This window comes from Gastrolobium bilobum, unplaced genomic scaffold (assembly GCF_033153095.1).
Source record: "Gastrolobium bilobum isolate Gb01-03AN ecotype WA unplaced genomic scaffold, APGP_CSIRO_Gbil_v1 utg993, whole genome shotgun sequence".
Lineage (NCBI taxonomy): Eukaryota > Viridiplantae > Streptophyta > Magnoliopsida > Fabales > Fabaceae > Gastrolobium > Gastrolobium bilobum.
Window position 1 is genome coordinate 112,203 of NW_026898494.1, and position 17,515 is coordinate 129,717.

The following is a 17,515-nucleotide window of genomic DNA, read 5'->3' on the forward strand; positions in this document are numbered from 1 at the left end:
AAAAACGAGAAAAATACTCTGATTGTTAAAATGTCTTACTCTCTCCTACCAAACGACTTGTTTAAATCCCTTTTGTTACTAGAATTCAGCTTCCTACCGACAATCCCATTGCTCTTTGAGGTTATTACTTCCATTTTACTTTTGTGTCCTTTTTCGCATGTGAAGTAGAGTGTGTGCCATACGTTCATACCTAGCAGTTGTTACGGTCAGTTGAATTGCCATCCAAGGTTCCAACATTGAACATTTTTTTTTTATCCATATGTTGCATGCTACATATTATAACTTAAAAAAGTAAACAGAGAAATCCAATCATCAACCTCTAAGAAGTTGGACCATTTTGCACTTTAATGCAACTGCTTTTAGATATTATAGCTCATACTGATTGTTTGTCCTTGGTTTTTTGTTCACTAAGTTAACTAAGCTGCCATTTTCATGCAGAGGTTGATGCTGCATGTAAGATTTTCACTTGAGTTATGTGTCACCGAGAATGGTAATCTAGTGGTACTATATATATAAGGGTGATTCAAGAACTGCAATAATTGACATCAACATTTTAAACAAGCTTTAGTTGGTTAATAGTTTTCAAAGCTTCATATATGAAAAAAAATATAGCCCAACCAAATACTAATCATTGAATTAACAGTCAACCACAAGTCCTTTTCATTCCCTATTAAATTAGTTTTGGAGAATCCTCCTGATTCAAGAGCCAACAACTACGTGGGGGGCAACATTTTATAGAAAATGCATCTCAACCTTTCTCTTGTCATATAGAAGTGTCTCAAAATCTTGCTTCACCGGCTACTCAAACCTTAAAGGACGTGTACAAAGATTTTTATGGTCTTCCACTAATCAGCTTCCTGATCAAAATGACTATTATTTGTGAGATGGCATTGTAGTATTGACATAGAGCTAGGTTCTTTGGTAATAAAAAATGGTTTACCACACAATATTTGCCAAAAGCTTCAGTCGTTATGAGCAGAAAAGGTTGGGATATGGAGCATTTGCGGGCTGCTTGCTTCTGGTTTTGAGTCTTTGCACAGTGTTCAAATCTTACTTGGGTCCTATACATGATTGTGAGTGCTTATCTTCTTGCTCTGTACACACTTGCATTAGCCAACTATTTCCATAGTCCAAGACTAAGTACAAGCATGCATGGTGTTGACATTAAGTATATCTTTGTTTGTCCACAGTGAACTTGAAGCTCTCAGTTGGTGTTGACACCAAAATGCTGATGGTCAATGACTGGAACAGCTCTCCAGAAATAGCCAAAGGTAAGATATTCTGAATCTCAATAAAGTTAACACATGTACAAGAGCTTACTCAAATCAGCTCCATTTGTGGTTTTGCCATACAGATACCTTCCCTAGAAAATAAACAAATAAATAAATAAAAAGCCAATCTTAAATGCCTGAATATACAGTGGGTTGAGGCAAATGATTCTGACAACCTGTGTTTATGTGATGACTCTTTGGTCTACAGTTGAAGACATTGTAGCTGAAGTTGTTGTTGAAAACACCAACAAATCTCCACAATTGGATGAAGGTAAGATTTGCTAAATCTCAATAAGGTTAGAAGGATTTAAGCTAGACCTTTAACACTCTGAATATATTTCATTTGTCAGCTGAAAGTGTAGTACCAAAGATTCCTGTTAATGACACCAGGAGCTCTCTACAAATATCTAAAGGTAACATAACAAGTTCAAAACAGTAGGAGCTAGTTCAAATCAACTCTACTTGTGATTTAACCACATGAACACCTCCCCTATCCCCACCTTCTTTCCAGTCAAAAAACAGAATAAAAAATAAAGACAGGCAATCTACTCTCTGACGGTAATTACTAATTACATGGAGTGTGGAGGATAATGATTTTGACAGAACCTTATTCATTTTGCAGTTGAAGATAATGTAACCAAGATTCTCATCCAAGACACCAGTAGCTCTCCCCCAAAAGCTGAAGGTAAAGATTTTCTTATCTCAATATCTTTGAAACTTGAAAGCTAGCTTAAATCAGTTCCATTTGTGGAATTTTGAGACCAATGATTCTCAAAAGAACCTTTATATGGAAACAATCATTCTTTATTTTGCAGTTGAAGGAATAGAAACAAAGAAAATTGAGCCATTATGCACTTCAGAAGAAAGAACAGAATTTTGCCAAACCCAGGGAGATATCCGAGTCCATGGAAAGTCCTCTTCTGTTAACATTGTGTCCCCTAAAACATCCATCTTGGAAGAAAACGTCTCATGGAGTATAAGGCCTTATGCGCGGAAGGGGGATACATTTGCAATGAGTACTGTAAGAGAATGGTTAGTAAAGCCAGTAAAAGTCAACCAGGAAGTACCCGAGTGCACCCAAAATCACAGCATTCCAGCTGTAATATTTTCTACTGGAGGGTATACTGGCAACCACTTCCATGAATTCACTGACATTGTCATTCCACTGTTCTTGACTTCTAGACAATTCAATGGAGAAGTACAATTTATCATAACTGATAAGCGACCTTGGTGGATTTCAAAGCACCAAGCATTTCTCAATAAGCTGTCCAACTATGAGATTATGGACATTGATAAAGATGATGAAGTTCACTGCTTCCCAAGGGTGAATGTGGGTCTCAAACGGTATCATAAAGAGCTAAGCATTGACCCTCAAAAGTATTCCTATTCTATGAAAGACTTCAGGGATTTTTTGAGAAGTTCCTACTCATTGAAGAGAGTTAAAGCAATCAAAATGAGAGATGGTCGACGTAAGAAGCCCAGGCTCCTACTTGTTTCAAGAAAAAGATCAAGATCATTCACTAATACAGATCAAATAGCAAAAATGGCTAAAGGCTTGGGTTTCAATGTCATTGTTATGGAAGCAGGGGGGAGCATGTCCAAGTTTGCAGATGTGGTGAATTCTTGTGATGTGCTATTGGGTGTTCATGGTGCTGGTCTCACTAACATACTTTTCCTTCCGGAAAATGCAATCTTCATCCAAGTTGTGCCTTATGGTGGGGTGGAATGGCTTGCCACATATGACTTTGGGATACCCTCAAAGGATATGAACATAAAGTACTTGGAATACAAAATACAATTGGAAGAAAGCACTCTTATACAACAATACCCACTAGACCATATGATTATAAAGGATCCTCCATCAATTGGAAAAATAGGATGGGAAGCATTTAGGTCTGTATATTTGGACAAACAAAACGTAAAGCTTGATGTTAATAGGTTTAAGCCTACATTGCAGAAAGCCATTGAGCTATTGCATCGGTAATTATGGTTTTTGCGAGTTTAGTAAGTTGTCGTGGTTAGTATCAGATCAAACTCTGGTCGCAGTGTTTTTTTTTTTTTTTTTTAATTCATATTTATCCATTGTTTTTCAACAAGTAGCGTGCAGAATAAAGGACAAAGAAGTCATCATCTTCAACAAAGCATTTGAATGGAAGGAAAAACGATGTTCAGTGGATCTGAAGCATTTCTGGCACAGCTTTTGGACATCTTGCAATAACAAACTACTTAGGCTATACACAGTTTGGGATTTAGTTGAAGTCATTTAAGTTGTTTGCAGCTGGAATTGTTTGTATGTACTATTTCAACGACAAATGATGATTGGTTTATTTTACGTAGAAAGTAGTAGGGTAAAAATTGTTCCTTGAACTGAAGTTGTGATAAAACCTACGTAGTGAACATAGTGTCTATACTCATTCAAATTTCTGAGTATTTTGCTCCCATTCTTAAGCTGTGTCTTTATATGAACTTTTTGTGGGTCGGCGTGCAACTGCTACTTCAAAAAGTGGAGTTGGTGAGATAGGTTAATGAATTGATGTGATACCCAAAGAGAACAATTTCTTCCGCTGCTTGGTGAATAATTTTTCCGGGGACGCTCCAGTTACAGAAAATAATAATAATACAATACACTTTATTTCCATTTTCTGCAGAACTAAAAAAAAAAAAAGATTTATGATTTTTGTTTTTTTTTTCTGGGAAAATTCACATTTGTAATAATACCTGCAAGGAAAAAGAAATGCACAAATCAGCAGTGGTGTGTGCCTTGCTTGGAAAGGTGTCTTTGTTACATCTGCCAACCTACAAGTTCTAGATTATTATTAATTAATTAATTAATTAATTAATAATAATAATAATAGTAATAATGAATGACTCACGAGGAATAAAAACATTACTGGATATTTGCAATTATTATATATATATATATATATAAGCGTAAATTGTAGTAGAGTTGTTGGAACGTTAATGCAGGGATAACATGCAAAAGAAACCATTGAAGGTCAATAGAATTTTGATGTATGAGCGAGACAATGAGTCTGATCGATTGTCATACTGAGCTTTGCTTTAACGCGGACCTCATCATTGCCTTGTACATATTGAAGATTATTGGCTCTAAAATTTATACAACTTAAATCAATTCTCTTGCTTTTCTAATCAGTGACTGAATTTAGTAAATCAAAATTGATCTCCTATAAGCTTACAATATCAGCATGAAAAGAATTCATTTTAGGAGGCGTAACAAGAAGCCTCATAATACGCTTATGAGAGTCAAATTCATCTCAAATACATATTCTATATGTTAACTCGATGATCAGCAGGCTGATTAACTAAGAAATGTTTCCTAAGCAACTATGACATCTGACTAGGAATTTAAAAGTATGCATATCCATTCCAAAAAATACCTGGACTTAGTGTGAAAAATGTTTTGCCCGCTCAATGAATTATTGCAAGCCTCTTGAAAAGTATCTCCGTCCACAAGAGCAATGCAAAAAGAATGCACCATCAGCATATGGATACACATTTTAGCTGCTTACTCCCTCTATTACAAGAATTCTTTAGCTAGTATGGTAGCTGCTAAGCCACCCAATCTCTCCTCCGGGCCAAATTAGTCAAAAGCAATTTTAGAAATACACGTCTTGAATTGTGCCCCAAGTCTAGGTTGACTCTGGATGCAATCACACTTTACAAAAATAAGGGCTCAGATTTGAACCTGTCAGATTCAAGTTCCCTCAATAGCTCTGTACACTTGCACTATAAATTATGCCCGGAAAGATCCTTGAATCCATTGCACCACAGCCTTCAACTAGACAAGCTCTTCCTCAGTATACAACCCTATCAACAAAGCAATCCAAGATAGGTCTTTCAAAGGTAACTCAACTCCATTTAGCACCATTGAACGATTTTTTCCCACTTTTCTTGTTGCTCTTTTTCAAAAGCACAGACGCATGGTCAATATCATCAGGCGAATGGGTATCCCCTTTTAACCATAGAAGAGCCTCAGCAGCAGCAGCTTTTTCTGCTAGTTTTTTGCTGCTGCATGGCTGGCCAACAAAATTCAAGCCATTGAATACGACTGTAGAACGGAATTGGTTGTTTTTCAGCTGCTTTGTGTTGTAAGTTGGTGATCCATGTCCAGCCCTGTTAAGGAATGTTTGAAGAAGATTTTTGGAATTATCACCCCCACCTAGATCGCCATTTTTAGAGTTTGTCGCCTTCTTTAACTGTGGTAGGACCTGGCGACCAAAGACAAATCTGCCATCACAATTGTCCTCTGATACCAACAATCTAACAGCTGAAAGAAGCTCGTTATGCGATTGTGTATCCAACATGGGATCCAGAAGCTGGCATAACATGCAGAGCATAAAGCAACTATGTCAAGGACTTGAAGAGAGAGACTGAACATTGATGGAAGAATGTGGCTATACAAATGAATGATTCTCGGAAAAATTTGACAAGTATTGAAGTTTAAACCTATGACCAATAGAATTGTACTTACTTTTTTCATTATCAGTTCCTCCAGTTCCATCTTTAAGTTTAAGTAAGTCTTGGCTAATTCAGGTTTCATGAAAAATTCCAAATACCCTCCCAACATTTTCAGGTGACCATCCTGTCAAAAGAATCATATTTCACCAATCACCACATGTCACAGCACAATAAATAGTCAAAAGGAAACACCTGGTACATACAATCAAGAACAACCGATACAGGGAAAAGTGAAGAGGAAATAAGGTAGGAACTTACTAGTCCACCTCTGGATATGTTCCCGCCAAATAAGAGCAGCACAGAATCAGATATAGCAGTTGAATCCCTAAGGAATACTGAATTCACTTTCACCTTTTCATTAAACACTAACCATGGGTATGGAATTCTGGGTACACCAGCATTTACAGAGTTCTACACGATGAAGCACCAAAATTTAGAACTTTGATGGATTATATTTTCCCTCAAACAAAACTGGGTCATAAGAATAGAAGGATTTATGAAAGCAAAAGATATTTGAAGGAGAAACTTACTCCATGCAGAAGAACCTGACCATCCTCCATTGTTTTCAGTGCTATTGACTTATCTTTGTTCTGCATACACAATTTGTATAACCTCGCATCAAAAAGAATTACACAAGAAAATTGCAACTGATTTATAAATTAAACATGACAGTATTCTCTCCATATCTTAAGGTTAATCTATACATAAACCCCCCACCACCCCCCCAAAAAAAAAAAAAACACACATGAATATAATAGAACATGCTTACATATATTGTTTAAATTACAATTTTGATGGTAACAAAGGTCAAATGTCCCCCTAATTGCAATGTTATTGTTACATTAATAGTTTTCAGATTTAAACAATCAATGCCCCCCCCCCCCCCCCCCCCCTCTCTCTCTTCTTCTCCTTATTCCTGCTATTGACATGACAACACTCTTTTTTGCTGATGTAAAACATTAGATTTGACGTAAAGACACTTTTTTGTTGTTTACAGATGAGGATATGATGTGGCGGTGGAAAATATTTTCAGTGCTCCCGTCCTATCGAGTACTCGTACATCATTTACTAAATATGGCAAAAAATAACACTTTTACACTACCCTCATCTTTATAGTTATTCCACCCATATCCTATATTTTATAGTATGAGCCCATGTGGCTCATACTTGCTAATGCCTGTGTTACTTTCATGAAAATGCCATGAGTAGAAATAGAAAATGAATACTGCAGACCTAGCAATACAGACTCGGGCACACACAGCAAGAAAAAAAATTTGAAAAGCAAAAGCTAATAATATCGAAGCATCAGACAAATGGGAAGGACAAGTGGAGTGGATTACCACAACAGAGGATATTCCGGGAAACAAACCCGCACAAATAACTGCTCGGAGTAGATGCTCCTCATGACTCCATGTATTGTAGGTTGCAGAATTTTTATCAACCAAACCAATATCTTTGAGCAAGTAAAAGAATTGCTTTCGAAGAGAGTCGATGGCCCTAAGTGTTTGAGAAGAAAGAAAATTTCGCCAACAGTACTCATAACCAGCTTGCTGTGCTTCAGCATCTTTCCAACCCTCATAAGCCCGGACAAGCACAAGATGATCACTACAGGCACGAGCAGCAAACTGGGCCTTGGCAGACTCTGCAAGCTGCATAAAACATACACAGTAAACAATCAAGTACAGAGCCAGGCTCCTCTCCACCTAACACAGATATAGCAAATTGATTATGATAAGAGTGATCGAGGCTAATAATGAATGACACAATGATATTCTTAATGTGAAAAATGAACCAACACAAAAAGGCAACCTATTGCAATAAAGCCCTCACTATGTGCATGGTCGAGAGAAGGGCCAAACCCATTGTGTGGGTCTATAATAGGCAGCCTTATCTTGCATTTGCAAGAGATGATTACATGATGTGAGCCTGTGACCTCCGGATCACATGGCGACAACACCAACCATTGTGCCAACACCAATAGACATTATAAAAAATGAACCAATATAATCACAAGAAAAAAACATATATGCAGCCATATTTACTAAATGGGATCAATCTAATCAACCAATACAGAGAGCATTCTTGATAGGTCCAACACAATAAGCAAAACATATGAATCCATGAACTTGCTATAGTTTAATTCCAAGAATAATTTTCTTTAAAACAACTGTTCTCAATTGATAACATCAAAACTAATAAAATCCACTACCATGTCTATCAAGAAGAACATCCAATGTTAATATACGGGAAGAGTGGGATATTAGGAGTAGTCATAACAGTGGCGGAGTCGGCCCAAAAATTTAGGTGGTGCCAAAAAATTTGACATATCAAATTCACAAAATATTTATCGTAATTACACAAATTTATCAGGAAAAAAATTTACTATGAATTCTAACATTGTTATCTAAATTATGTACTAAATAATGTCACATAATATTGAAAATTCAAATAAACAATTGTCATTGATTATATATCAAAACAAAATATAAAAATGCACTAGCCTTTTCGATAAACATTTCAAACATAAGAATTTCACTTTCCTCCCACAACATAATAAGTAATGAACCAAACATTATCCTAAAGACATGAAAACACACAAATATAATAATTATATGTGTAATAAACATTGTCCTTCGTCTCCTCTTTCATTATCTCTATTTCTTAAATTTTCAATATCTCACGTTAGAGAACATCGCCCTTGTTTGCAACAGCCATAAGCATGATGGAAAGTTCTCACATTTGAGAATTAGGTTTTTGACTATTCTTTGTGTGTGCAATAACCCAAAACACAGTAGTTCAATGGACCTTCATATTCCATAATTATAGTCCTGTTATTCATTTGGTTCATTATAGACCTTCATCTTACACAATAGTTCAATGGACCTTCATATTCTTTGTGTTGTTACTTTGTATTGAGTATTTGATTTTCTATTTAGGTGATGCCAAATTATAATTTTTACCTTAGTTAATTATAATTAATTATATAATATATATAATAAGTAAAAAAAACAAGCAGGTGCCAAGGAACCTGCTGGTTTGGATGTGGCTACGCCACTGAGTCATAACAATAACTTACATCCTTCTTGTCAGACGGCATAACAAATGGATCTCTTAGACTTAGACCAGCAACAACAGTCATTATGGGATCCAAACAGTTGAAGATAGCTCCCAAAATGAGCATCTTGCCAAGTTTGGGCTCTACAGGAAGCATTGACAACTTGCGTCCTGAAAATTAACAACTCAATATCAGCAGTGACACTCTGTGGAGTAAATAAAAATAATGCATTTAAAAAGTCTCGGAGAAATCAATGACAGGAGAAAATTCTTTTGATAGAAATATGGCAGGAGAAACTGAGACCAAGATGCAGTAAAGTGAGTTCTTTTACCTAGTACTGTCAAATTTTCATTATCATCTAAGGCCCCAATAATCTTCAAATATTCAACAGCATTTTGAACCTGCAGAATGAAATTAATTCACAACATAATAAATTGAATAAAACAATACTGATGCGAGATGCAGAATGTCTTAAATTCAACATATACAATTCATTGGAAATAAATTCAAATAACAATCATCATATGTCAGTGCAAGTTCCAAAAACATTTGCAAAAATTTTTACCGATAGAAGCTCTGGTGGCTGCAGAGCTCTAGATAAAAACTCAGAGATGCTTCCAAGTTGTAGGCTTTTGATTTGCAGACATAAGGACTGCAAAGGTGTTCTTAAAAGCTCTGGCACTTGATAGTCAGCAAAAGCATCATAAACACATCTGGGATAAAGATGGTAGCATTCACCAGGTTGAACACGACCAGCCCTTCCTCTTCTCTAAAGAAAAGAAATGAAAATTTTCTAAGCAGCCAGACAATCCAAATACTTAATACAATAGAATAATCTGAGGGGGGAAACAGTAGGAAGCGGTAAACAGACAAGGGAGGCATATATGACAGCTAAACTACTCAAAAAATGTACATCGACTTGATAACAACAATTAGATGTTAACAACCATTCTTCAGTCCAACTTCACAGATCCATCAAAAGCACCGTGCATGAGCATCGGCTTCCAATTGACATATCGCTTCAATTTAATATCATTAAAGAATATATCTTAAAAAGACTGAATAAGTTACACAAATATTGTTAATCACTTTAATCATCTTATGACCTCCGCAGCATATATGGTAAAGAAAAATAACATACCTTGGGTATAACACACCATAATTTTAACTTTCACATTCGTTCTTAACTCAATAACATAAGTTCAAGTTCTAGACATGGAGAAAAAATCCATCCTTACTAAAAAATTATATCAAAATTAAAACAACAATAGCCAAGCCTAATCCCATTTGGCTCTATCAAAAACCCAACTTTTCAGTAAAACCATTTGAAGCAATAGCTTTTCTAACGGTTTGTCCTGAAGTTTTCTCAAGTCTTCCTCTCACCCCTTTAATCAGACTACCTTCCATTTGAAAGGAAATAAAAGAATTAATTCTCAAATGATAGAACTAGAACTTTTCGAGAAAATGAGAGAAACTAATAGAAAATGTAAAAAAGAGAGAGAAGAGAGAAAAGAGAGTTCTCTGAAGTGATTCTGAATAGAATGAACTTAACTGCATGGTTCACAAGTACATTCTTTTATAGGTGTGACTGTCTCCATCACTTATGTAACTAACTGACAACTGTAATAACAGCTGTAAGCAGTTTTACCAGTTTAACAGATTCAGATTCAATGCTGACTTAGCATAGATACACGATGCATAAGTGTTGGAAGCACAGCACACAATTGTAGTAGTTGTATACTCTAATATCAAATAATCCAAATTCACAAAACTAAGTTGAGCAATCACAAATACCTGCCGGGCAGCAGCTTTTGAGATCCAAGACGGAAGCAAACAAGGAGTGTTATTCAATGCATCATATGATGTCTCTTTCGCTTTTCCACAATCAACCACAAAGACAACATCATTGATGGTAATACTAGTCTCGGCCATATTAGTTGCCAGAACAATTTTCCTCACCCCTCCTTCAGGATTTTCAAATATCAATCTCTGCAGAACAAAAGGAAAAACAGGAACACAAACAAAGTTTATTATAGAAAACATTGCATTGCAATGCATAAATATGACTAGAAATATATGGCGAAACAGAAATATGATTTATTCAGTTAGAGCACAGAAATTTAATTGCTTCAATATGAAAAGAAATCCCCACGCCCTCCCCAGCAAAAAGAAAAATATTTGCATTAGAAAGCAACTCCTTTAAATAATCAATTACTGCAGCAAATTTCATTACCAAAAAAGTAAAGAATGGCAGAGTTTAAATTCATGTTTGACAAGACTTTCTAAAATTTTGTTTTCAAGTTTGATAATAAAATGTTTCTCCTTTCATAAACAAAATGAAAGGGTTCCCAGTGTTAGAAAAATAAGATATAAAATATAAAACAATTAATGTCCCTTCACCTAACAGCTTAAGCTTTTGGGTTGAAATGGTTCTTTACATAATATTAAAGTTTTTGTGACCAAGTGATCACGAGTTCGACCATCATTGCCCTCATTCTATTACTAAATAATTAAAAATTGTGGAGTTTCTCAGTATTCGTAGGTGAATTTGTGCATTGTTCACCCTTCAAACCCAATGAAATTTGGTATGAAGGGGCGTATTAGAGAAATATAATATGAAATATAAAATCATTAATGTGCCTTCACCTAATAGTTTGAGCTTTTGCGTTGAAATGGTTCTTTACACCCAGAAACCAATAATAAAGTACCAATTTTTAATACAATATATTTAATTTCAATAAGCTCCAATATTTGAAGCTTGCTATTAGATATCTTGAATTAAATTGTAAACTAGATTAAAACAAGTACTATCTACTGCAGTTGCTTTTCAGTCTATTACTAGCAAGGTCACCTGCTCAGAGCTGGCCATGGAGCCATGGCATGCAAGAAGCAACACTTGGCTCTGATCACCCAACAAAGGATGAGCTTGGAGCTGATCCTTCAAAGAGTTTATATCATCCCAACCAGTCATAAAAACCAAAACAGCACCTGACCTTTCATTCTTAACAATGTGGCAAAGCACATGTTCAATAAGGTTAAAACCAATTGAATCAGGGGACCAGCAGGACAATGACTCCCGAGTACGTGGGCTATACCCCTTAAAGTCTGCAACTTCTAACGCATCCTACCCAAAATTATAGAGAAATTAACAGTATTAGCCAAAAAATAATCCCAAAAAAAAAAAAAAAAAAAAGCAAAGCTTTCCAGCTCAACTGGTGTACCTCAACAGCAGAAACAATCTGGCTCTTTCTTTTTCTGAAAGCTTGAGCTTGTTTCTGCATTCTCCATGTTTTTTCTTGACCATAGTCATCAATTTGATTATAAGGAGTCAACCGATATCCAGTCCTTTCCAGAACATCCTCAAGAAAATTAGCTCGAACTGGATATGTAAAACCCTAGGAATTGCACAAGTCCCCAAAAAATCAAAAGGAAAATAAGTTTACTGTATCTTTCACATCATCTCTAAGCATATGTATATTTGTATGCCAAAGCAGCAAAATGTAGAATTGCCATATACTAGTTTGTGAAAAGATATGATGAAAATCAGCTCTCTGTTAATTTACCATCTTACACACAAATTAATATGCCAAAGAACTCCAAGCAGAGCTTATCTTTCAACAGCTAAGTGGTTGAACTGATAAAGTGCACAGATTTACTTTTCAAAAGCTTATACAATCATTGTCAAGAGAGAAAAGTCACCATGTCCATAAAAACAGAATATCACTAAGCATTGACAAGTTCATGATAAAATCACATCAGAACAAATATTATGACTATGAAATACCATGGTATAATAAGACATTAGGGTGACACGGATTGAGCTTAACACATTACAGAAATGAGTATCCTGAGCTTACAGGAATATGCATAGTTGGAGCACCATCAAAGTAGGAAGAAAAAAGCTCAGCATTTAAGGTTGCACTCATCAAAATTAACCTCAAATCAGGACGACGAGGGAGAAGATCCTTCAGGACAATGAGAAGAAAATCTGACAAGAGCGAAAACCAGTGTTAAATATCATATTAAATAGAATAAGACAACATTGGAATAAAACAATTATATTCCTACCTTCATTCATTCCACGTTCATGAATTTCATCAACAATAACATGAGTTACACCCTTTAAACTCCTATCCACAAGTAGTCTCCGCAATAATACACCTGTGGTGCAAAAAAGAAGACGAGTATCCCTCCCTTTCATACCCTCCAAACGAACTTTGTAACCAACCTTTCAGAAGGAAAAACATGCAGAGAATTCAAGTTAATCAGTTATGCATATAAGTTGAAGTACTTTAAGCATCAGCAAGCTAAAAAGGTCCACAAACTAACAGATTCTCCCAATTTCTCCCCACGTTCTGCTGCAACTCTCTCAGAGACAGACATAGCAGATATTCTTCTAGGTTGAGTACAAATAATGTTACATAAAGCTCCCCGTGCAGCTTCAATCTCAGATTCTAATATGTATTGAGGAAGTTGTGTGGTCTTACCACAACCAGTTTCACCTGAGACAACAACGACCTGCAAATTTTCATTAATGATAACAATTAATATAAATTATCATTCAGCACAAGCATATTGGGATTCATAGTCTCAACAAGAAATAGACCTGCAAAAGAAAATAATAGAATTTGTTACCCATTCTAAATTATTGTTTGCACAGAAACTATAAATTGTATCAATTTGATTGTTAGCTTTTGACTGCTACAACATATAAAAACAACATATTGTAAATTTTACCAAATCATATTGCACTATTTGTTATTTAATTTATAACCTATGACAAAATTAGATACATTCCTTTGATGTTTGTCCAAAAACAAGTTTTCCAGTTTCTATCTCTCTCCATGTGTGTCCTTTTATTCATCATTCACCTCAATCTTTCACATGCCCACTTGATTCAATATGTAATCTAGTTCATGCCTATGCAAAAGCTCCACATATTTCAGTAAGTAATGTAATACAACAGCGATGTGTTGCACACTATGAAAATAGAGATTAAAATTTTTGCAGTCGAGGTATAACCACTGTTGGTTGAGCATATAAAACATTGTTTTAGATAATAATATCCTGTTTTATTCACAATCAACAGTATCTTTCAAGAGTAAGAAAAATTAACTCTAATTCACAAGAAGAAATGATAAACTTTACAATGACATCATATTTAAACGATCATACATGGTCAAAATATTCCAAAGCCTCTTTTTTTCTTGGTTTTCTTTTGTAAAAGAAAAAAAGTTCATTGATAGAAAGTAGTAATAAATTCCAAATCACATAGGGCACCATTTTTTTTCCTTTTTCACCTGATTCTCAGACACGACTTTCAAAAATGCATCCTTCTCTTTGAATGCAGGAAGACTTCTACGGAATTCGAGCATTTTTTTCCCTTCAGGACACTCCTATGGATAAATCAGCATCTGTTATAACATATCTAAAGGCTAAAACAAAAACAAAGGACCTTCAAGCACAGAAAATTTCACTGATAGAAAGGATCAACAAACAACTGACATAATGATATATCAACGTCAACAACCAGATAACATGAATTATGACTATCAGATATAGATCTAGAATATTCAATCATTGCTCATTCATCAGCAAGTTGGAACAACTGCGATTAAATAAACCTAATTGTTTTCATTTGTCAATAGATTTATTATCCATTAAATATGTATTACCAAATTAAAAGATATAACTCTTACAATAAAGATCAGGGGTGAACCCTATGTACATTTTAAAAAGTCTACAAATGTTATATATATAAATGCACCAAAAACATGGCTGCATTATAAAATTTTATAATTTATAGCTTCCATAAATTCACATCCTCACAATGAATGTAACTTAGGTCAAACTGCAGAAATGCAAAATTACTGAAATGCCAACTAAGACCACAATGGCAAATGAGATGCACTTCAGGGTTCAGGCGAGGAATGTCAATAAACCTGCCAATCTTGTTGCTGATGACGCAGTTGCAAACTTCTCCTTTGAAGGATTTTCTCCTTGACAATACTATTATGGGTCATGGGCTCAGGCTGCTCATATATTCCTTCATCGGCAGGAATACCTCTAGCATTGCTTGATCTGTGCAAGAAATCATCCAAAGAACCTAACCTGTTTGTAGCCTTTTGTGAAAGATGGGCGCGGAGATGAGTGTCTACTTCTCTATGAACACCAAATGGTAAGATTACCTGCAAGAGCATAGAAAAAGCAATCAATCAGGATAAATACAAGAGAGGATAGAAAATTACCAAACATACAATTTTATAGTGTTAAAACCATTAAGGAGACTGTTGTCTGTTAATAGTCTGTTAATAATTGTTAGCATCATTTGGTGCTTCGAATTGTGCTCAAAATTTAACATTGGAATTGGAAGTGAAATTGGGACAGTAAATTCTAAATCCCCAGTTTGTTATCCATCACTTAGACTTGGAAACCCAATTCCTTATCACAATTCCAAAGAATTGTAAAACAACTAAAATAAACCCTACCGGTTTCCTAAGTCCTGAACCACACCTAAAAATTTCAGTTCCATGAAAGCAAGAAATATTCACTTTGCATCCAAAACTTTGCAATTACCACCTACGTCAAAGAAAACAGCCATGGCCACCCAAGTTAAATAATTTGAACACCATCTTAGTCATCAAGCTCTCTACTACCATTTTCATCGTTGTACCATTTCCATTTCCACCAACCCCCTCCACTACTACTGTCACCAATACCACCGCTTTCACCATCCTCACTCCCACCATCACCGCCACCAACAACTACAACACATTCTCCTTCACCAGCATCACTGATGTCATCGCCATTGTTGGCTTGCTGCAACCTCAACCCCATGCTAGTGCCACCATAATAAAATATAAATTTTGTTATTATATCAATTTAATTAAAATAATATGGCAAACATATTATTAAAAGTCTTCATGATACAACCAAACAATCAAATTAGAATTGAACAGAAGTACAATTTTATTTTATAATTCTTTTGTGTAATCCAAACAAATTTTAAGATTCTGAACTAAATTCCATTTCTAGGATCACAATTACAATTGTAATTCTAAAACTCAATTACAATTATGTTTTCGGCTAAGTTATCCTCTAAAAATGGTTTTCTTCAACCAAAGTGTCTGGTCCACCAGATTAATTTAGTTAATCAAGGTTATGCATAAAAAATTCTTCACAATTGTTTAAAGAAGAGGAAGAGACTCCTTTTCCTTTACACAAGAATCCAAATTACAGAAAGGAAAACTTTGACACAAAGTGATACCTCTCTTTGTGGACGCTTATCATCCAGATCAGGGCGGTAATTTGGCATAGGTGCCTTGCTAATGACCACGACTTTTGCATATTGTTGGCTGCCAAAGTAAATTTTATTCAGAAATTTAATAAATAAAATGCAAGAAACGATGCTAAACTTAAGATACCTATATAAACCCATCCTGGTAGCCAAAGCTGAAAGTTGCTCAAAATCACGCCTGTCCTTTTTCTCTCTGGACACGACTTCTTGCTCATCTTCATTGCGAAGAAGCATGGTCAGCTTCCATCTCCATTCATCAATGTTTTCGAGGGTCGAATCACCCTAACAATCAACAGCAAGCAAATATACTATTTAGTACAACAGATCAATCAAATTCAAATCTAGCATTAGCAAGCATGACTCTTTGCAAAATTTTATTTTACCCTAATAAAACTTACCAGCAAAGCGAAGCAACGAAGGCAACTTATCTTCTTAAGCATGAAACCACTTTCTCCATCACTTTTGTGAATTAAGATAATCTTATTATTCATACAGGGAATAAACTTTAACTTTTATGAGTATACTTATTGTACATAAACTCTAAAACCCTAAACCCTCAATACACATAAAGTGCAATTGACCAGGTGCAATTCTATTCAACAGTGAATAAAAAAGCACAAATTCAATCCAACCTTCTAGGAATAATTAATGAAGTTACAGTTATCTATCTTCGTTTCCACTTTCCAGAGTTAAATACAAGTCAATTATCACAGTCCAAGCAATAAAAAAGAAATTATTAATAAAAAAAAAGAATAAGTGCAAGCAAGCAAGTATATATAGAGCAGAGATGAACCAATTTTTGGTTAGGGTGAGAGTGAGAAGAGCCTAATTCCACATCAGAATCATCACTAGACATGTCCTGATAGGCAAAACGACCATAGCTGGAGCTGTGTTGATGCCAAAACGGCAAAGGAACATTCCTATGCTTAAACGGCGCACCATGTCTGTCGTTCCAATCAAGCTCAACCGCCGTTGAACACGACGAAATCCGAAGGCGAAGGGTTATACAGTGAAAAGTCCTCGTAGAAATAGAAGGAAGAGAAGGTCTTAGAGGAGTGGACCTGAGGCTGAGGGACATGGCGTTGAGGAAAGGAGTTGAAGCACAAGTAGTGTTTCTGAACCTGATAGAGCCATGAAACATGCACGACTGCACCAATGGCATCGTGAGAGCGCGAGAATTACAGTGAGACGGAAATGGAGGCTCTCTTCAGTTGCATTGCATCCCTAACTCCACTCTCTTTGTATATTATCTTTTTTGATTATTATTACTTTTATATTTATTTTTTCTGAAGACAATTTCATACCTAAATATAGGGAGGAATAATTAGTAATTTCCAATAAATTATAACTATTGAATTGACAGAAATCAATGATGATTAGGTTGGTGTAAATATTATAAATTTTTTTATTGTA

The 17,515-nt window shown here is 35.4% G+C and overlaps 2 protein-coding genes across 2 annotated transcripts; one reads left to right on the forward strand and one right to left on the reverse strand.

Moving 5' to 3' along the window:
• The first annotated feature begins 931 nt into the window (after positions 1-931).
• On the forward strand, positions 932-3,255 carry LOC133316813 (alpha-1,3-arabinosyltransferase XAT3-like). Its single transcript, XM_061518597.1, has 6 exons — positions 932-1,073; positions 1,191-1,271; positions 1,480-1,499; positions 1,588-1,684; positions 1,894-1,956; positions 2,087-3,255. Exons 1-6 carry the CDS (start codon positions 932-934, stop codon positions 3,253-3,255), a joined length of 1,572 nt encoding a protein of 523 aa, XP_061374581.1.
• Positions 3,256-4,412: 1,157 nt separating this feature from the next.
• Positions 4,413-17,299, reverse strand: LOC133316793 (DExH-box ATP-dependent RNA helicase DExH3). The gene is made up of 19 exons (XM_061518569.1): positions 16,896-17,299; positions 16,230-16,384; positions 16,073-16,160; positions 14,748-14,993; positions 14,106-14,201; positions 13,135-13,323; positions 12,874-13,033; positions 12,663-12,793; positions 12,027-12,200; positions 11,657-11,929; positions 10,600-10,794; positions 9,371-9,574; positions 9,137-9,206; positions 8,827-8,975; positions 7,091-7,399; positions 6,281-6,340; positions 6,009-6,161; positions 5,764-5,874; positions 4,413-5,608 (listed from the first exon to the last, which is right to left on the reverse strand). The coding sequence occupies exons 1-19, from the start codon at positions 17,262-17,264 to the stop codon at positions 5,141-5,143; spliced, it is 3,600 nt and encodes a 1,199-aa protein (XP_061374553.1). The 5' UTR covers positions 17,265-17,299; the 3' UTR covers positions 4,413-5,140.
• Positions 17,300-17,515: the final 216 nt, after the last annotated feature.